Genomic DNA, 20,586 nt, shown 5'->3' with positions numbered 1-20,586 from the left:
CAGTAATATGACCCAAACAATATCAAATTTATTGCTTAAAACAGGGACGTAATATATCATTTTTGCTTATATTCTGAGTGTTTCAAATCCAATTTGATGAGACTTATCCTTTTAAAAACAGTATTCTAAAAAAATACAAATGTTAATGTCTGCATGTATATTATTTCCATACCTGTCAACCTGTACGTTTTTGCCGTACAAAGTACATTTATTATGCATTGTAAAACGTGTACGACGTACTAGAAAATCTGTACGGAAAAACGCAAATTTGTCAATGATGGGTACCATCCGGTATACACCGACTATCACGAAACGGCAAATCAATCAAGTCAAACGAGTTCGCCGCAGTAGCCTCTATCTTGGTATTGTTTTTTTTTTTTGTTGCAAACGAAGTTAATGTGCGTATGCGTCTGCCGCCTGGGGATGTCCCATCATGCATCATTCCGTGGTAGTTTTGTAGTGAAAGGAAGTCCGTCTCTTTTTAGAGAACCGACTTTTTCGGCTCAACTCATTAAAGAGAGCCGGTTCTCAAACGGCTCACTTGCTTTGATGCATTATATTACGGATTATTGTGTTGTATAAAGAAGTTAAGAAAAAAAAGAAGTATAAAAGGAGAAAATGAAAAAAGACAGGTTTGTGGTTACCCCTTTAATCAGGATATTACCAACAATAATTTAATCCAGAAAATGAATTTACAATCTGAATAAGAAAATTCTACTTAATTATATTTGCATGTATTTTTCCTTCTACAGTGAACGTCCAAGCTACTTCATTTTTCCTTATAATAAACCTCATTCATGTCGAGCAACTCAGTATCTCACAACAAAAAGTTAATTAACAATATATATGATACAACGAAACACATGTACAATATAACATGTTAAACTACATAAATAAACACGTTTAAAAGAAAATATGGTGTAAGATATTTTTGTATTTTGTAAGGAAAAATACGACAGTTTGTAAGGGCATGGAGCCCTGGAGGTTGACAGGTATGTATTTCATAAATTAGGATGAATTTGATAGGTCTCCAGGACCTACTCCTTGGGCCACATGTTTGAACCCAATACGACCCAAAAAGTTTGCCCACCCCTGGATTAAGCCAAAATGCACCGGCCAAATTTGATCGAAGTGCCTGGGCTAATTAACCTGGATTTTTCTTAATTCTACTGTTAGCTCAGGAGGTAGAGCGCTCGTCTTGGGATGAAGGGATCCCAGTTCGAATCCCGGCTCGTCTATGTTACATGTCGAAGTGTCCTTGGGTAAGACACTGAACCCCTAACACCCCCAATAAGCAGGGTTAGCGTCTTACATGGCTCCAATACAAGGCCGCTATTGGGAAATGTGGAGCACATTGTAAAGCGCTTTGGGAAGTCATTGACTTGAAAAGCGCTATATAAAGGCAGATCATTTCATTTCATTTCACCAAAGGAACGCCCATTATGTGACACAACCGGAAACGAAGTTTCTAGAGGTGCGCTCGAAAAGATGTGCATCAGCCACCCAAGGGGCGGAGATGAGTCTAGCGTAGCGACAACACCGACTTCCGCGTAGCTCTGATATTAAAACCAACGGCATAAATAATAAACTCCAGAATAAATCCGACAAGGACTCCTCGGTTTCGTGTTGACGCTTCAAGAATCGTCACCAAATGGGACTAGCGTCTTTTTAAATGGCTTTAGAAGGTATTTCCTGTGTGCAGAACACTTAATAACATACTGTAGCTGCTATTAACAATAATAACGGTTTATACGACGAGCGGGGTAGCATTAAAGACAGGTCGAATTTTTCACCAACCAGCTGAGTTTTGACTTTCAAGAAGTCGTCCATGAAGTCTGAAAAGCGGCCAGAAAATGGGAGCAACGCAGAGTTGTGAGTCTGTCACTTCCAGTCAGCGCCTGCCTTCAGTCCCTACAATACCAGAAGCAGAGGTATTTGATATCTTCTAAACATTCGAAAGATAGCTTGTCCTGCTAAAGCTATTGGCTTTTTTGGTCTATGTTTTTCCAGCGTTGGGTGGTGTGAAAAACAATTTAAAGTCAGAAACTTCTACAGGATTCATGTATAGGAAAGAAAAATTAAGGCTTGCCTCTAAAAAACTGTGTGCTAATCATGAGATTCTCATTAATGTTATGTATATGAAAAAAAAAAGATATTTTTCTGTGGTCGTAAGCTGGCTGCGCGCGCATTGTTGAGGCAGAAAGCCTGGATACATGTCAGTTTATACCAGCAGATTGGCAGAGAAATACCGTGGATTGTCGATAGTAACATCCCAAATAAACACGTTTGTGCAAGCAGCAAGATAGTGAAGGCGAAAGGACAATTCCGATGTCTCACCGCGTTTTCTTTTCCAGGACCAGAAGGATTATTCGGATTTTGAAAAATAGAGCTGAACAGAAGCAAGGAACTTGAGGATGTGTATTATCAAGTTTCAAAATAAAGCGAAAACAAAATAAAAGTAAAACGGAATGCACTCCAGACCATCCCTCCAAGATGGCAAGGAGTACAGGGTTTATTTTTTTCTTTTTAGTTTTATACACAGTTTAATTTATGTTTCCAGTGTTTTTTCAGGGATGCATTTCACAATTAGTGTAAAAAATGTGCTTAGCTTATTCTCGTAATTCAGAGTTTATTTGTGGCTGCACAGAAAAGTCAATATGTATTTTAAATGGACACTATGTTTCTTGCAGGGATTCTAGTTGCTTGACTTTTGATTTGCTCGGTACAAAAAAAGGTTTGAAGTTTAAATGTGTTAGGGTTATTATTTAGTAGAATATTTAAATGTTTAAAAAAACATTAATTCATTTTGTGCGTAATATTACATTATCATTGCTAATATGATCAAAGAGCCCCCCAAAAATATGTCTAGTTATCGTTTTTCCTTTTTCTGCTTTTTTTCTATTTTTTCCTAGCATTTTATTTTTTACCCTTTTTTATTATTTTAATTTTACCTTCTTCCTGACTTTTTACTTTTCTCTTGTGTTTCCTCTTTCTCATTTTCCTGCTTTTGTACTCTCTAAATTTTACTTTTTTTCCTCCGTTTTTCTCTTTTTTTTCTTGTTTTATTTTAATCCCCTTGTCCATAATGTTACATAATAACAATAACATCTCAATGCTGAGAGGGGCTGCTTCCTCGGGGACTGACACAAACACTGTGCTGTAAGAAGCGAGATAGTGTACGCTAGAGTCCGCTGACATACACAATATTTGATGAACGGGATGGCATATGCGGTGCCCAGACTTCCATCACTACTACATCCACTTTACCAGCTCAGTAGCCTAGATGGTAAGGCGCCCGCTTTGAGACTGGGAGGTCGGTGGTTCGCGCCCCGGCCGAGTCATTCCTAAGACTTAAAAAGTGCATCGGCTCGCTACAACGGGTCAGGTGCAATCGACATTTCGTTCTGTGTACATTGTTACACAGAATGACAATACAAGGAAATTATTATTATTATTATTATTATTTGGGCAGGCCCCGCCCCCACATGACAGCAAATTTTCTTTGACATAAAAATCCTCATTACATGAACTTTAAATGAAAGAAACTAGTATTAATCACGCATCATCAGTAACCTAAATTTGAGCAATAGTAGGCTAAAATCACCTAAAAAAAAATAGCAATTTTCTAACATTTACTAAACTAAAATACAATAAAGTGCAAGGAGAAGTTGAAGAAAAGTAACATACAGTAAAAACTAATTGAATTAGAATCATCTTTATTGCCATCGGTAACAAATGGAGAACATTGCTACAAGATTAGACATGGCACTCCAGGATAAACACTAAAGTAGACTTAAAAAATAAAAATAAGATGAATGTATGTTGGGATAAATAGGCAACAATATTTACGAAGAAGTTCCATAAGTTGTAGTAATAGTGCAAGGAAAAATACACAATGATTTCTGGTGTAATAGATCCAGATCATCTAACGGGATGAAGAAAACTTTCTTGGGGGCCTTAACTTGGGTGACTTACGACAAAAGTGTAAATGGACGCTCGCTTCAATAGATTAAAACAGGGATATTTTGTAAGGTGATTACTGTTTCCATCAATGTATTGTTAATCAGTTTTTTAAGTTTTTAGGATTGTGTTGAACATATCGTAATGAAGAAAAATGTTTGGAGTTTATTGAGTGATGAGTGTCAATTTAGCTCAGTACTGTAATTTAAGTTAGCTAGTTTGTTGCATTCCGTGTATGAACACACCGTTTTTACTTGGTTAATTTAGTTGAATCTATTGAAAATGAATGTTCTCCAAAGGCTGTGGGGATTCAATATGGTTGTGAAGTTGGTCACCGTGTAATTCTTTCCTTGTGCACTTTTATCAGGTCTCGGTTCCTCTGGAGATCCTCGAAGAGATCTTCTTAAATCTCCCCCCTCAGCAGGTGGTCCTAAATTGTCGTTTAGTGTGCCGTCAATGGAAAGACATCGCCGACAGCCAATCATTATGGAGGGACCGGTGCAGAAGAGAAGGCTATCATCTCCCAAAAGACTCTAGGGTACCCAAAGACTGGAGGTTGTTTTATTTCTTGTGCAAGAAGAGACGGAACCTACTCAAGAACCCGCGGGCAGAAGGTTGAGAAAGAGGCATAGCTAATGTTGCTTGGCAGTATTTTACATCTTTGTGATATTTCTGTCTTTTCAGATCAAATGAGATGTTGGAAAATACTGGAGAACAGTGGCGACCACTGGAAGGTAGACAACGTCTTAGTGGCGCATCCGAATGAAAGCATCAAGAACAACTTTGTGACTTCATACGGGTAAGTGTTATCAAGTGAATACAGATGGCAATGGTTCTTCACAAGCATTTCATTTGATTTTTTTTTTTTCTTCTCAGAATGTGCAGCAAGGCCCAGGTGATTGATCTGCAGTCTGAAGGTTACAGCGCAGCATTCATGGATCACATGCAGCCAGACATCAAGATATCAGATTGGTGAGGCGAGAAATGCGCTAAGGCAATATTTGATTCATACACGCAATACAAAGTTCCTGTTCAATGCCATAACATAAAAATACGTTATCAGAAGCATCGAGTTACAAAACTTAACATTTTTTTCTGGGTTTATTTTAAGTACTATTGTAAAGGATTTGGTGTGCTCATCAGTATCTGGCCTCCGGGAATGAATTCAGTAGGATGAATCACTGCTAGATGGCAGGAGTAGCTTTGACCAGATTTTCGTCCACACATCAAAGAAGCCCATCTGCCAAATGTTTCTTCCTGTATCTGATTAATCAGTGTGTGTGTGCCCGGCCCTGTCTGGCAAGTAGACGTAGTAAAGTGGTGTGGTGTGAGTCGTGAGAATGGACAAATTGTAATAGACAACTTTTCAACAAAGCTTATTACTTTCCATCGTCTGGTTGAAAGGGGGTGACGTTATACGCAAGAGCATGGTTGCCCGAGGAAACGTGATTGCCATGGTGACAGAGATCGTGTGAAAGTTCGTGCATCAGTTTTTAGTGTTCTAGCATATGTGTTATTTTGCAAGCTAACTGCCTTTGTGTTTATGAAAAGCACTGTTTAGATTTTGGAAGTATCACAAATGCAGATAACAAAAAACACCTAAGTGCAAGTTCTGCTTGAAATCCTTTCACAAAAAGCTGTTTTTTTATTTTATTTTTTCAAGAAACTTAGCAATTTTCAACTGTTGTATACCAAACAATGGTAAAAGCTAGAAACATACTTTTTTTTAATGAAATATGAGGATTTATGCTTTCTTTTGATGTGTCTTATTGCTTATATAGCTACGAAACTAAATTTTCTGTAGGCCTTAAAAAAATAAGTAAAAATGGCAAAAATTGTCTGACACCAGCTCTCCTAATTTGAAAAAACTGTTCAAATTTAAGACCCTAGGCTGATTTTCGGTCCTCTGACTTGTGTGTGTGCTCCAGGTATGCGCCTCGATGGGACTGTGGCTGTCAATACAAAATCCACGTTGAGTTGCTGAATCAAAAGAAACAGCCAATCAAGATTTTTTCGCCAGATTTGATTTACTTTGAGCAATGGAACGATGGCAAATGGTCGCAGGTATGAACACAGAGCTCATGTGTTACTTGATAATTTAGAAAAATAAAGGCATAGCATAACTACTTTATTCTTTCAGATAACGCACGTGTTTCGTGATTATGGGCCAGGAGTGAGGTACATCAAATTTGTCCACGGGGGCAAAGACACGCAGTTCTGGGCTGGATGGTACGGAATACGCGTAACGGACAGTTGCGTGGAGATTTGTCCTGCAACGGAGACGTAATTCTGCGCTTTATCTTTAAATGCTGTGTGTCAGAAAGGTTCTGGGACGAGTGTCACAATTGAGCATAGGGAATAATCCTTCAGGAATGCCTTGCACTTTCTTATGCTTTTCTGCACCCTTGGAAGAATTTTGGATGGATTCCCCTGAGGCGATGTTCTTCCTATTTGTAACAATAGCCATTTGAATGACCCCATTGCGCTGGAGAAAGAGGGTGCCACCCCAGTTTGGCACCGAACTGGAGAGGAAGTGTCAGATGCTCAGAAGCCCACTTCTTGCCTTAATTGAAGTTAAACAACTTGTGGTTTGGGATTTTCAGTATAAAATATGACACCTGACCGGAGACACTTTTGACACGTGGTATGTTTCCTGTCAGACCTAGTATTGCACTTTTTTTGCAAACATCACAATGTCACAGAGGAAGCGTTTGACACCACGAGCAAGTCAGCTTAGTTTGGTTATCATCGAGCTAATAAAAAAGCGGTCAATAAAAATCTATACGGACGCTCCCCTACTTACGACCATTTGACTTCCGTAAAACGGTAGATACGAACATTTTTTTTCGGGATGTCGAAAAATATCCGGAGATTGCTGTAAGTTAGAATTTGTATTGTGTGCACCTTTTTCCGAGCACATGACATTACTGTAGTGCTTCTTTTCGCCGCTACCCGCGTGTGGTGGCTCTGTGAGAGGTCACCCAGCATCCACCCCGAAGAAGAAATCGGCTTCCTCTTCCTAGTTCGTGTGTAAACATACTGTACTGTATCTCCAGCATGCCAAGAACTTTGACATTTCTATTGTTTAATATCTCGTACATTCATTCAGTATGGTTGATGTAAAGTGCCGTGCTATTTCTTTTGAAATTAAAGTGGAATAAGAAAGCTTGATGCGGTCAAGAAAATGGTCGAAACGCTTTTTTTCGGACACTTTTTTTTACCACGTAGGAGGAAGTCACCTAACTCTTGAAGCGCATCTTCCAAAAGTAAGTTAAACTCAACTTTATTTATCTTTATCGAGCATATTAGTTTATGAAATGTTTATTTTTTAGTCCAAAACAACACAGGTTATTTATACAAGCCTTAAATATACATTCCCATACAAAATATAGCACTAATGCAACTTATGAACGATCGTTCAGAACCTCGTTCATAAGTAGGGCAGCGTCTGTATTGATGCCTTATGACAAAAGTGACCCGTCTTATGAGCCACAAATTGAATAAATTGGCAACAACTCCCTAGAGCAGATTGAGTTATACATATATGAAAAGAACACCCGGACCTTTGGGATTCTTTTCACATTTCTGCATGAAGTCCCCATCAAATGTCATCTGATTAGTCAAAATGTCACAGATAAAAGAACCCTAGAGTATCTGCTTAAGACTTACAAGAATTACTGACAGTCTGTAACACGTAAAAAATGTATAAAAATTTGACCAATTGTGGGGTTCATGGGGAGAACTCCAAAGAGGAAGTCACTGCCGTCTAAAAATGGTCGCTTGTATAATGTTCACAAAATGGTACTTAGACACTGCATAGATGTGTTAGCAAAATATTTTGTGCACTGGTAAAACCAAAGTTGAATCGTAAGGAAGTCGCAAGGTCATAAGCGGAAGAAAAGTGCAGGTCACAAACATCAACACCTCATTGTTGTTGCTACATTGTGGTTTGGGGCGTCCTTGCTGCCTCAGAACCTGGACAACTTGCAATAATTAAAAAAAATGAATTCATCAGGTTGTTTTACGGGAAAACCCAAGGTTTTCTTTCAGACAGTTGAAGCTAAAAGCGGGATGGATGCTGCAACATGACAATGATCCATAACACAGAAATTAGAAAAACTTCAGAATGTTTTTTTTAGAAGAACAAAAGCTATGTCAAAGTCCAGACTTGAACCCCTATGAGATGCAACACCAAGACAGCAATTACATATTTAATTTTAAATGTGACAGTTCAGTGACTTATCTTTCCCACCTGTCATTGTTTGTTCGGTGGGAACCTATATTTAGATGGTTTAAGTTGGAGCGCTTTTATTTTTCACTTAATTTATACACAGATCACATTTGATGGTGATGATTGAATACAGAAACGTGAACAATTCCAAAACGTTCTCATCGTTTTTGATAACACTGTTCAAGCATGCAAAAAAAAACTTACAAGAAACCTCTAGTGGGAATGCTAACATTACCTACGCTTGTTAGCACCATGATATATTACAAACTAACTGCAGTGCAAACATCAAATTCATATATTTGATAGCTTCTATTGTGCTTAAACATGAGTGCAAATATCAGGTGAGAAAAAGGCTCAATGTCTGACACCAGAAAGACAACACCAAGTGTTTTTGTCTTTTCTGAGGTTGCTCTTGACATTATTGAAAAGTCAACATGAACTTTTTATGACTAGGGGGTTTGTATCATTTAACCACATATTAAGTGCATCATTGAACAAACATCCCAATTTTACTGCTCACACCTTTAGTTTTTGATAGCGATTGTGACCTTGTACTTTATAACCTGAATGCCCAAAGCCAATCAATAACCCTTGCTTACAACACAATTCCTATCCAAGTGATAAAGGCATTAATTCTCAGGTAGGCGGGCTGGAAACCAAGACCACTAAAAATGTTAACAAATCTCATAGACAAAGACATATGTGCAAAGCTTGTGTTATTAATGGTGCAGCTTTCTGACTAGCTGTGCAAGAGTCCTCATTTTGACCAGCTTTCTTTCCCCCGCCGTTTTCAACAGCAGCTAAAGTTTAAACCCGATACTTGTATAATTGAAGACAATAAAGATACAATAGCTGTGTGAAATACTTTAGCTTTAGGGAACTTCATTAGGTTTTGCTTTAAATAGCAATATGGGCTTGATTGTGTTACCGAGTTAAGGGACACCTCTAGAATGTGCAATACTTGTTTGGCCATTAGTAGTTATGTCTTTTGTTAAGTTTGTACTTAATTAGCTGTGTAATAAATTGCTTCTGGCATTTCAATATGCACTTTTAGACTGCTCCGACTTGTACATGGTGCATGTTTGTGCAATAAATCTTACTATTGATTTTGTATCATTTCAACCCACATCATCAAAACAAGACTGAAATATTTTCAAGGTCTCTTTATAATACTGGTTTATTCCAACTTTTCATCACAAGGAAAGTACAGTACAGTTTTATCTTTAGGAGGAAAAGAGGAAATTGAAAAAAGAAAATACTTTCTGGTCGTTTTCTTTCAGCTTCAACTGAACTCACATCAGTAATGCACACTTAGCAGTCAATAAGTTATGAATTATTCTCTCTATATGTACAAATTCAACCCACATCGGAATGTGTAAGCTTTTTCTGGCATTTAAAAACATTTCACGCTATCTAAACAACAGTTTTGATGCCCAAAAAAATGTGTGCTCGGTGCATTCAGACTCAAGTTACCAATAGGAAAGCTGATAATTGAAATTAAGTGATCTTTATATTCAGTCGAATTAAATGAGCAGCTGAATGCACAGCCCTAGTTTGTGCATTTATACAGTTTGATAACTGTTTTTGGATGTTTGTCTACATGTCCTTCACCTCAATGATTGATAAAAAAATAATCCTCAAGTGAATTTCATAAGTATGAAGTCAGCACAAACGGCATCAATTCTTAATCATTCTCAACAAACTGAATATGCATTTAGGTTAATCCAGAAGGCAAATATTTCATGATCTTTCTGCTCGCACTGCTAGCCTAGAGAGTGGCGCCGAAGCGGCCGAGGGCAAACTTAGAGGAGAGCGCATTTACGTCTTTTCTTAGGTTCAGGGGGCTCCAGGGCGGCCAGTATTGCCTCATCAAACACATTCTTTAGACCTTTCTGTGGAAACAAAACATTCCAATTCAAAAAGATGACAAAACTCTGACAGCAAAAAGAAAGCAAAATAGAGATGTAGCGAGGAAATCCAGATAATCCTTTATTCAAATTACATGATACAAGAGCCCCCATGATAAGAGAAGCTGAGAAGGGGTTGCGCAGAAAACAAGTAGAAAAACAAGAGTTAAATGCTTCTCTGGCTATACATGACAGTCGAAACAACAATCACGCTCTGTGACAGAGACGCGCATGCAGGATAGTCCAAGTGACGTTTGGCACTCTAGTCAAAATCAGGCAGCCTGTGTGAGTGATTAGGCCGAGTTGAACAGGAGGACAAAATGTTCTCCCGCAACATTTCATCTTGTACGTTGCAAAGAGTGCTCGAGTTAGCTTGGCGGCTTTCTTTACAATGAGTAAGCAGCAGACGACAGTGGTAAAGCAAAAGTCGTTCAGGTATCAGAACAAACAACACTTTCTCTTTCTCTGAGTTTCAGGGGGCTCTAGTGCGGCGAGGATAGCCTCGTCAAATACGTTCTTCAGCCCCCGCTAAAGGAAAGCGGGAAAATCAGGAAAGACGGACATAAAGCAAAAAGTTAGGCAGCGTTAGTAAAGCCAGCATAGTTAGGGAAGGCTGCCCAGGTGAGCTGAGCCGGGATAAGCTCTTTTACCTGCGTGAGGGCGGAGCACTCCACGTACTTGACGGCTTTGAGGTCGCGGGCCAGCTTTTCGGCCGTCTCTGGGGTGATGGGCTTCTGTTTGTTCTTGGCTAACTTCTCTACTGTGGAGGGGTCATCGCGCAGGTCAATCTGAGTGCCAACCAACAGGAAGGGGGTTTTGGGGCAGTGGTGGGTGATTTCAGGAACCCACTACAGGAGGGGACGAGAGGAACTACTTGAGTCTTTCAAATCAGACATCAAAGAATCACTGCATCTAAGCGCACCTTATAACCCAGTGTGCCTTATAAACCGCATAATACGGTGAACACGATTGGAAATGCATATATTAATTACAAGTATGCGTTATTACTTTAGGTTTGCTGTTATACTTCCATATTTGAGCAGTACGTGATAAATCGACAATCATCGCTGGCCCAAATTGTTATACATAGTATGCAACGGGATTCGAATCCGGGCTGTGTGTCGTACAGAAATGAAATGGCATTCGAGCTTATCTCATTATTACACAATTTTACTTACTGTGCCAGAACTACTTATTCGCCTAGTGTATTCTGATCAATTTAAGTCTCTCCACTCCTTCACCTGTGCGTCAATAACGTGAACGAGAGAAACAGAAAACACAAGTCTTTCAACAAAATACTATACGACCTCTTACGTACACATAGTAAACCTAGAGGTTGTTGATATACAGTAGACTCAACTATTTTATCTACAATTGTTTTAAGAATTAATAAAGAACAAATACAAACAAGTTATAGAATGACAATGTTAAAACTCAAATTTATACACTAAACAAAAATGATCATGTATATTTCTGGCCAACATTGCATCAGACAGTATTCGTTATCGGAAATTACTCTGGCCTGAATACCACTAATAGATCGAAATGTTGCATCAGAATATTCCTACTTGTAAGTACTTATATGTTGCGTATATGCATTGACATTTTATTTTAACAAAACTGCCCCATTATAGGAATTGAACAGAACCACCTAAATGTTATCTGCAAGCCTGCCAATAGTCCTTAATATAAGATGTTAGCTTAAGCATTATGGAGCCCAGACAATAATGTGGCTCTTAATGCCTTTGGTTTCTATTTCCGTATACATTGTGGGAACGGCTCACCTTTTCTTTCACGTTTTCAAAAGAGGAGGGCGAAACTACTGAGAAGCAGACTAAGAAGACGTCCGTCTGTGGGTAGCTTAGTGGCCGTAACCTGTCATAATCCTCCTGACCTGTGAAAAGATGGACCATTTAAGTATGGCGGAAACAGCTGGATACAGTTGTTGAACTTATGTACCTGCTGTATCAAATAGACCAAGGGTGTATGGTTCACCACCGATCATAACAGTTACTGCGTAGTTGTCAAAGACCTAGTGGGGGAAAAAAACAGTCTTGGTTTTTCAGTCTTTTATAGAAATTGAGTAGTTATGCTTGGATATTTTTTACAAGTACTTTGATGGTCCATTAGTTAGAAGTAATGGCCATTTTTTTTTAAATCGTTGTCATCTACAGGAGGTTTTACACCAGGAGACAAATCAAGACACAATACATATCCAATATTAACTACATCGATAATAAATAATAGAGGTAATATATATCATTGCCTAAAAATCTATTTTGTGATAGTACTATTGAAGGTATGAATACTGTAAGTATCGATAACCAGGAACTTGAAGAATAGAACCGTGCTAGACGTCTAAGAATATAAAGATTATTACTGCATTGCAAATTCAAAGAACTATCCAGGAATGTTATGGCAGGTTTAAAAACTCAACAAGAGAGTTAAACAAATATATTATTTTAATAGGTCACAAATTTTGAAATATCATAATATTTGATCTTACTGAAGATAAACGGTAAAGGAGAAGAAAGGATAATATTTGATTGAGCTTTGTGACGTATTTGTCAGGAGAGTTTGTCCCAGAGTTACAATTTCCTCCTCGTCTGAATTGCTAATTGCTTAAACTTCTAAAGAATAAACAAGGGGGTTGACAATAACGTTCTTCTTGGATACAATTCTGATATTGTTTCCAGGAACCTACCTCATATACCATGGGTAAGTACAGTTGGGGTTTAAAAACGTTTTATCTTTACAAGTTTAATTACTACATGTAGAACTATTGTTTTGTCTTTTAAATATACGGCAGATCTAAAGCTATATAGTTTGTTGACGGGTCCAATAGATTTCATAGTATTACGCACATGTTCAGCGACTCCAGTTGACGCAGCAGCTCAAGTCATGTCACACAAAAGTGAATGAAATTTGATTATTCTTTACTTGTATTAACATGTTAGATTATGTAATTCATCTGGTATTCTGACTATGGAAGGAAGCCAGAGAGTGCCATAATCAATAAAATGAGCATTCGATTAATGAAAGCAGCATTTTAAAATGAAAAGCCTCTAACGAAACATTTTAATTAAAATGTTATCAAACTTAAATTTTACAGAATTACCGTGCTTCTAATTTTAAGAAATGTTTTTGTTTTTTTTTAACACTGTACGTTTTTATTTTAAGATGTCATTTTGCCTGAAGCTCTTTTGTATTTTCGAACGCTGATTTGGCAAATGCCGTTTTGCCGAAGCCTGGTTTGCCACATGATGTTTTAACTATTTGCACTTTCCAGTTTTACACTTTTCAAGATGACTCTTGCTGTCAATCAAGTTGGTGGGTGGGCCTTGACCTTGAACCGTAAGATCGATTACTTTTCCTGGATATTTTTCTTTTTCCTTCTTTCCTTGTTTAGTTCAGTTTCTTTTTGTTATTCTTTTCTCCCTCACTCTGTTACACTGTTTTACTCTCTTTCTCTTACCCTTTTTCTTGCACTTACCTGGTATTAACATAGTAACAACATAGTAAGTAAAACAACATAAGTTGTCATTTTAGAAATGCAAATGAAACTAGGTGACCTTTGCGTTACAGTACATATAAAAAACAGTTTGAGAAAAATCAAGAGAGCCCCGACGAAGGACAAAAAAAGTTTATGGCAGAGAACAACGATTGATAATTGCAGAGTCCGCTACTTGAGTCCGTTTAAAGGAATCATCCAATCGCGTCGTTAGTTCCCGAATCTTGTGGTTTGATTGACAACAAGTCATCTTGCAAAATATAAAACTGGAAAATGCAAATGGTCAAACCAGACTTCGTAAAACACCATTTGACAAAAGAGCTTTTGGAAATACAAAAAAAGCATTGGGCAAATGGAAATAAAGACATACTTTTTTTTTTTTTTTTTTATAAATAGAACCATTGCAGTTATTTAAAATTTAATATGATAGAATGGGAGCAGCACAGCGGGGCAGTGGTTAGAGCATGTGTGGCACAGTTCTGAGGTCAGAGATCGAACCTCCTGTGCGGAGTTTGCATGTTTTCTGTTATTGCATGGGTTTCCTCCGGGCACTCCAGTTTCCTCCCACATTCCAAAAACATGCATGTTCGGTTAATCGGGCGGTCCAAATGATCCCTTAGTGAGAATGAGCGACCGAATTGTCAGGGCAGTCGTGTGCCCTGCGACTGGCTTGCAACCAGGTCAGAGTGTCCCCTGCCCGAAGACTCCAGCACCCCCGTTACCCTACTGCGGATAAGCGGTGCAGATAATGGATGGACACAGAATGTGAATAAAATTTGATGCTGTCCCATATAGTGCACATACATTCAATTTTAAAGTAAACGTGATAACATTTTTAACTAAAATATTTAGAAAATTTCTTATTAAATGAATGTTCGTTTTAAGGACGTTTTCGTTAATTAAATGTCCATCTTATTAAAAGAAGTTATGGCACTCTAATTGTAAACAATGTTGAGGCAAACGGGGATTCATGGAAAAAGAAGAAAAGTAGTAGAACCAAAAAAAACTCACAGTTGGTACATATTCAGAGGGGAATTTGTTGGTTGTGTATGAAATCAGTAGGCATGTTTTGCCAACAGCTCCATCGCCCACCACCACGCACTTGATGGTCTGCATCTTGTTTTAGAGTTGCCAAGAATCCTAACAAACAGCAGCGTATATAAATTTATACAGTATTGTTAGAAAGAAAAACACACAAAGTGTAGCTCTAAATGTCATGAGTTACTTGGTGCTAAACATTTCCCTACGTCATCCAAAATTTTACAAACATCTCATTTGCTTAGTTGTGCCACATTGTTGTCTAACAAAACTTTGAAATTGAACTAATGGAAACAGAAAAACTCTTCTTGAACAGCGTGAGGAGTATGGTTCGCTATGTTGGGTAAGGGCCGAGCATGCTTTGTTTGAGTTTCTGCATAAAAAATGAACTAGAAGCACAATGAAAATTGATTTTCTTTACTATGTTTCGAAATGAAACGCGGCTAAATGTCAGCATAACTTACCTGTCGCCTTCGGAATGCCCGGCGGCTAACGTTAGCTTAGCTTCAGCGAGACCGGGCGTTGGCACGGAGCTAAACTGGGCTCACGGACAGTGTTTCCTGTTCATCTGTTAAACTGAAAATAAGAGATAATAAAATAGTGAGTTGCGTCGCGAATCGAAATCAATACCAGCCTAAAAGGAACGCATACAAAAATTTTTACACTGTTACCACATCCATTTCTTATGATTTTCATGTGTTTTATTTTTATATGTTTTAAGATTGTAGTCCATATGTTTTATTTTGAAAGGTTGTATCCCTTGTACTTCACCTGAGCCTTGACCACCGACACACTTCAAATGACGTCATCTTCTTAAGCGACATTCCTTGAATTCTCAGCTGAATGTGAGCCCTTCCTGCCGTACAGTCGTATACAGTATTAACCCTCCCAAATTACAGAAAATCTTATACCTGTCAACCTCCACGGCTCCATGCCCTTACAAAATGTTGTATTTATCCTCTACAAATACAAAATAATCTTACACCATATTTTTTTTAAACGTGTTTATTTATGTTGTTTAACATGTTATATTGTACATGTGTTTCATTATATCATATATATTGTTAATAAACATTTTGTTGTGAGATACTGAGTTGCTCGACATGAATGATGTTTAGTATAAAAAAAAGTTAAAAAATTAAGTCGCTTGGACGTTCACTATAGAAGGGAAAAATACATGCAAATCTAATTAAGTAGAATAATACATTTTCTTATTCAAATTATGAATTCATTTTCTGCATTAAATTATTGTTGGTAGTATAATGATTAAAGGGATAACCACAAACTTGTCTTTTTTCATTTTCTCCTTTTAAACTTCCTTTTTTCTCAACTTCTTTATTCAACAATAATGATTTGTAATATAATGCATCAAAGCAAGTGAGCCATTTGAGAGCCGGCTCCCCTTAATGAGTTGAGCCGAAAAAGACACAGTAGCATCTCACCGCTCGCTTCGTTTGCAACGAAAAAAACGATACTGAGATAGAGGCTACCGCGGCAAATTCGTTTGACTTGATTGATTTGCCGTTTCGTCATAGTCGGTGTATACCGGATGGTACCCATCATTGACAAATTTTGAATTTTTCCGTACATAATTTCTTGTAGGTCGTACGCGTCTTAAAATGCATAATAAACGCACCTTGTACGGCAAAACGTACAGGTTGACAGGTATGAAAACTACTTCTTCAAACAGAATCATAAATGTAATTCAGTTATTTTATCTTCTCAAATAATTGTGTTTTTTTATGAACTTGGTCATAATTTAAACACCCATTTACTATTACCTCACATTGCATTTTAAATTAGAATTAGAATTGTCTTTATCGCCATTGATAACAACGCAGTGGACATTGTTTACAGGGAGATTAGACATTCAAATCAGCTTGTTGTTTTAAACAAGTAGTCAAATCGAAAAACCTGCTTTAATTTTGGATTTAAAGCTTCAAACCTGTTTAATTCATCCATCCATCCATTATCTGCACCGCTTATCCTCAGTACGGTCGCGGGGGTGCTGGAGCCCATCCCAGCTATCTTAGGGCAATAGGCAGGGGACACCTTGAACTGGTTGCCAGTCAGTCGCAGGGCACACAGGGACAGACAATTTGCTCGCTCATTCACACCTAGGGACAATTTGGACCGGCCAGTTAACTTGACATGCATGTTTTTGGAATGTAGGAGGAAACCGGAGTGCCTGGAGGAAAGCCACACAAGCATGGGGAGAACATGCAAACTCCACACAGGAGGTTCAATCTCATGACCTCAGAACTGTGCCGCACACATGCTAACCACTGCGTCGCCGTGCTGCCCTCTGTTTAATTCAAGAGTTTAATATATTTTTAACACTAAGTAAATAGTATTAGTATTGTAACATTCTGCTGCCCTTTAATACAGAGGTTTGGCTCATGTCTAAAGAGCGGAATAGATTTTCACAGAAAAATAACCGTGTTGATGAAGGTGCTGTATCTGAGTCAGTTCAGGAGGCTTCTATTGCTACTGGTAACCATGGAAACCAGTCCCATCTGTTTCATGTGTGTGGGCAAACCCCTATTAAATTAAAACAGGATGGGCATCAACATGGGCTGTACTGGCCCAAGACACACTACAGGAAGTGGTGCCCCGATGACCCTGGCGGTTAGAGGATCAGTGAACCTTGGTAGGTTTGAAATTATACTTGTTACTGGTTGACAGTAGTAATGCATAACCTGTTTTTCATCATGACCATCCAACTAAAAAAGGTTTTACGAAAATAAGTGGTATGTATTTTTTGCCTCACTAATGTTCACTGGTGGAATTTGAAGATTGATGGATTGTTATTGTAAAGTATTAAATTTTATGAATGAATAAACCAAAACATTTGTATAGAAAATATTGTTTAATGTTCACAACCATAAATACATAAAAGCAACAATTTTGAATCTAAACTAATGAATTAACTCCAGCAGATTTAGACTACAGAATGGATTTAAACCCCACATCACTGCTATTTGTACAGCAGCATTTGCGAAAATACAAAATACGCCTCTTTTCCTGACAATTCTTTTATTATTCAACTATAAATATTCGTCATTTTTCCCAGATACATATCTTTGCCCAGTTTTGCAGCCCTCAACTTCCACGTAATTGCATGGGCAGCTACCAAGCTAAACACAAGTGACAAAAAAAGAATCCATCGAAGAGGGTCCCACCACCTGAAGAGGAATAAAACAAACACAAAGTTAAGTGACTACCGGCTTTATGTATAAAAAACACAATTATTCCTTCGGTTCCCAAAAATCATATTTGATGCTGTTGTAAACTACATTTTCCGTGTGTTTGTTTGATGCCAGGTAGTGAGTAGGTGGATAATCGAAATAAAGGCTGGGACAGATATGAAAGTTTTATCTACAGAATATTCCTTACTTTAACCATTTTTAGGCTACACTAACAAAAAAAAAAAAAACTTACTCTCCTGCTTCCTAATGTCTTAAGAGTCCTGTAACAGCGGTGCTAAAAGTAAGATAAAAGCAGATAGGTGCAGTGAAAAAAGTATGATAAGGGCTCAGCTAGGCATTGTTAAAACATACTCAATAGAAAAACATTCTACTTTGAACTTTTTAAAGACTCGTCAAATGAAGCTCACTACCTTTAAGATAGTGGAAATGTCCACTGTACAACGACCCTTTGTCTTAACTGGTTCTATCAAGTCTGGTATTATGGCACTCAAGGCCACTTCTGGCTACAAAACAGAAAACAATAAATTAGGGAGTTGGCTGAAATAATGAAAATGTTATAAATGAAGAAATTATATAATCATGACTATATAGGCAGTGGCACACTGTTCTGTAATTTTGAAGTGTGGACAATGAATCATTTTGCATACTGTTTTTTCAGTAGTTTCTTACCTTATGTTGTCCTGTTTTGTTCCTGGTGTTGTTTCTGGCACTCTGCTGGTCGGTGCTATTACTGTGCGGAAGGTAGAACGAATGGTTTGTTATATACATGATCATACTTGGATTTCAGATTAGTTCTTTTCAAATTGATCTGATGACCTACCATCCCCCTTGTTACAAGCTCCGACCAAAATCAAGAAAAAAATCCACTTTCTAAATGCTTTGAATGAAAAGATAGTGCAGTTTGAACTAGAAATAATCAGATATTTTCACTTCTTTTTTTTAATGGCCAGAAAAAAACAAATGACTTGAAGTAAGAATTTTCTTTTACATAGAAAGTGTGCATTATTTAGTGACTTTTAGTGGCAAAAAGAATAATTTATTAAAAAATATATATTGATTTAAATACTGAGCAAAAACACAAGTAAAACATGAAAATTGCAATTTTAAAAATACTCGTGAGCAGAGAAAATGTTATTTATTTGAAATAACTTGAGCCTCACCATAATAGTGGGCCATCTTGCCCCTGTGAATACCAAGAAAAAAAGCCAAAAGGCTTACCAAAGCTTTGGGAAAAAATGAGAAGGAAAACATTGCGGTTTGGTCACTTTGATTCTTCGTAGTTTGTATTCTTTTTTGTGTTTCTTATCACTTGTTTCCGGTTGTACTGTACTACCTACACAACTCTAAACACTACGGCAACATCTAGTTGTCAAGTATTACACACTGTCTTTTTAATGCTCAATTAGTGGCATTTAAAGAAAGAAAACCTTCACTTCAGTAGGTTTGTCTTTCATATAATAAAATCCATATCTCATATATTCTCCACTGTATCGGTGTTTGGACTTTCTCAACCTGTGTAAACCAACTTTACCAGTCTTACTCTTTTGTGTGAAATGACGGCTCTCAACTTGCAGTTGCAGGGCGTTATCGCCATCTACTGTTAAGGAGTGTAGTTGACACTGTTATTTTTCCTTTTCTTTGCATTTTGCCAAGGCAAAAGCCCGCTGAAACATTGCTTTTGATGATATTGAAATAGTTACACTGGGAATTTTATCATACTCAGGACATTAATAGAAAACAAACTACATATCTTAGTTTCTTTAGCACGGTATGAGTTTAGTCAGTGTACCTTTATGGGATAGGATGAGCTTGACACCAGTGAAAAGATTCCTTCCAGGCCTGGCAACAACACACCAATACATGTCGCCATCCTTTTGTCCGAGCGCCGTCATGGTAACGATAAAGACTCCTGCTTTCCTGTCATCGGCGATGGAGCATCTGGCATTTTTGCGCCGTTTCGGTGTTTTGGCTACAATCTTGCATAGTTCATATATTGGGCCTCTGCACCAGTACTTTGTGCTATTTCTTAACTCGTGGTCGTAGTGACAGTGCACGATTGCAGATTCCCCATAAGCTGCTCTGACAACCTCCGGGGCCCTCAGCTTGTGTCCTGCTGCGGAAGGCTTCGGAAAACCAAAAATCAAGATGAGAAGGGCTGTAAAACACCAACATGGAAATAAGGAGACATGCTTGTTTGACTGAAACCGTCAAGATAGGAGAATAATATTACCTTCAAAGACGCCCAACAGCAACCAAAAGATTCTCATGCTTGAAGAGGAAACAACAACGTGGTCATGGGAGCAAATGAGGCAATATTGAGGTCTTCCTCTTGTCTTGGTGGTCAAATTGTGAAATCAAATGCATCCTTCCCCTTAAAGTTCATAATTGAGAAGGAACCGGGACATCACAGAAAAACAAAATCACAAACAAAAGGAACTTTTTCAAAAATTCTACCAAGTGAATATAGGGTTACAAAAATAATCATAGTTCCAAATAAACGTGTTAAGTAACTCTAGCAAAATATGTTTGAATTATTACTTTTTAAAATTAGTATACTGCAAGTGGCCTATATATTTGTCAAAATTAGATCTTTCTGAAACTGGGCTAGTTATTAATTACTTTTATTGATTAGAAGTGGTTGCTGTGAATAATTTTTATCAAAAATAATACTTTGTAATCATACAAGAAAAATACTTTTAAATGATCAAAATTAATATCCATCCATCCATT

General features: G+C 37.7%; 3 protein-coding genes across 6 annotated transcripts; 1 reads left to right on the top strand and 2 right to left on the bottom strand.

Annotated features, from left to right (window-relative positions):
• The first annotated feature begins 1,496 nt into the window (after positions 1 to 1,496).
• LOC148369260 (F-box only protein 6-like) lies at positions 1,497 to 9,304 on the top strand. Of its 3 annotated transcripts, none has more exons than XM_088331204.1 (7): positions 1,497 to 1,685; positions 1,801 to 1,931; positions 4,328 to 4,574; positions 4,645 to 4,759; positions 4,837 to 4,932; positions 5,889 to 6,024; positions 6,101 to 9,304. In XM_088331204.1, exons 2-7 carry the CDS (start codon positions 1,854 to 1,856, stop codon positions 6,245 to 6,247), a joined length of 819 nt encoding a protein of 272 aa, XP_088187330.1. In that variant the 5' UTR covers positions 1,497 to 1,685; positions 1,801 to 1,853; the 3' UTR covers positions 6,248 to 9,304. The 3 variants fall into 3 exon arrangements, with proteins under 3 accessions (XP_088187330.1, XP_088187329.1, XP_088187328.1); XM_088331203.1 differs by having other exon boundaries at positions 1,768 to 1,931; XM_088331202.1 differs by having other exon boundaries at positions 1,497 to 1,931.
• A 46-nt stretch (positions 9,305 to 9,350) lies between these two features.
• On the bottom strand, positions 9,351 to 15,223 carry LOC148369259 (cell division control protein 42 homolog). 2 transcript variants are annotated; one of them, XM_088331205.1, is made up of 6 exons: positions 15,112 to 15,223; positions 14,621 to 14,749; positions 12,058 to 12,130; positions 11,883 to 11,992; positions 10,749 to 10,946; positions 9,351 to 10,083 (listed from the first exon to the last, which is right to left on the bottom strand). In XM_088331205.1, exons 2-6 carry the CDS (start codon positions 14,723 to 14,725, stop codon positions 9,994 to 9,996), a joined length of 576 nt encoding a protein of 191 aa, XP_088187331.1. In that variant the 5' UTR covers positions 14,726 to 14,749; positions 15,112 to 15,223; the 3' UTR covers positions 9,351 to 9,993. The 2 variants fall into 2 exon arrangements, with proteins under 2 accessions (XP_088187331.1, XP_088187332.1); XM_088331206.1 differs by lacking the exon at positions 9,351 to 10,083 and adding an exon at positions 10,157 to 10,626.
• Positions 15,224 to 17,640: 2,417 nt separating this feature from the next.
• Positions 17,641 to 20,157, bottom strand: LOC148369258 (CMRF35-like molecule 7). The gene is made up of 4 exons (XM_088329918.1): positions 20,087 to 20,157; positions 19,646 to 20,011; positions 18,526 to 18,586; positions 17,641 to 17,832 (listed from the first exon to the last, which is right to left on the bottom strand). The coding sequence occupies exons 1-4, from the start codon at positions 20,121 to 20,123 to the stop codon at positions 17,691 to 17,693; spliced, it is 606 nt and encodes a 201-aa protein (XP_088186044.1). The 5' UTR covers positions 20,124 to 20,157; the 3' UTR covers positions 17,641 to 17,690.
• Positions 20,158 to 20,586: the final 429 nt, after the last annotated feature.

The sequence above is a fragment of the Urocampus carinirostris genome, chromosome 3 (genome assembly GCF_059441175.1).
Source record: "Urocampus carinirostris isolate Australia breed hairy pipefish chromosome 3, RoL_Ucar_1.0, whole genome shotgun sequence".
NCBI classification, from domain to species: Eukaryota; Metazoa; Chordata; class Actinopteri; order Syngnathiformes; family Syngnathidae; genus Urocampus; species Urocampus carinirostris.
The sequence above is the reverse complement of the archived record's forward strand: the minus strand, read 5'-3'. Positions and strand labels throughout refer to the sequence as shown.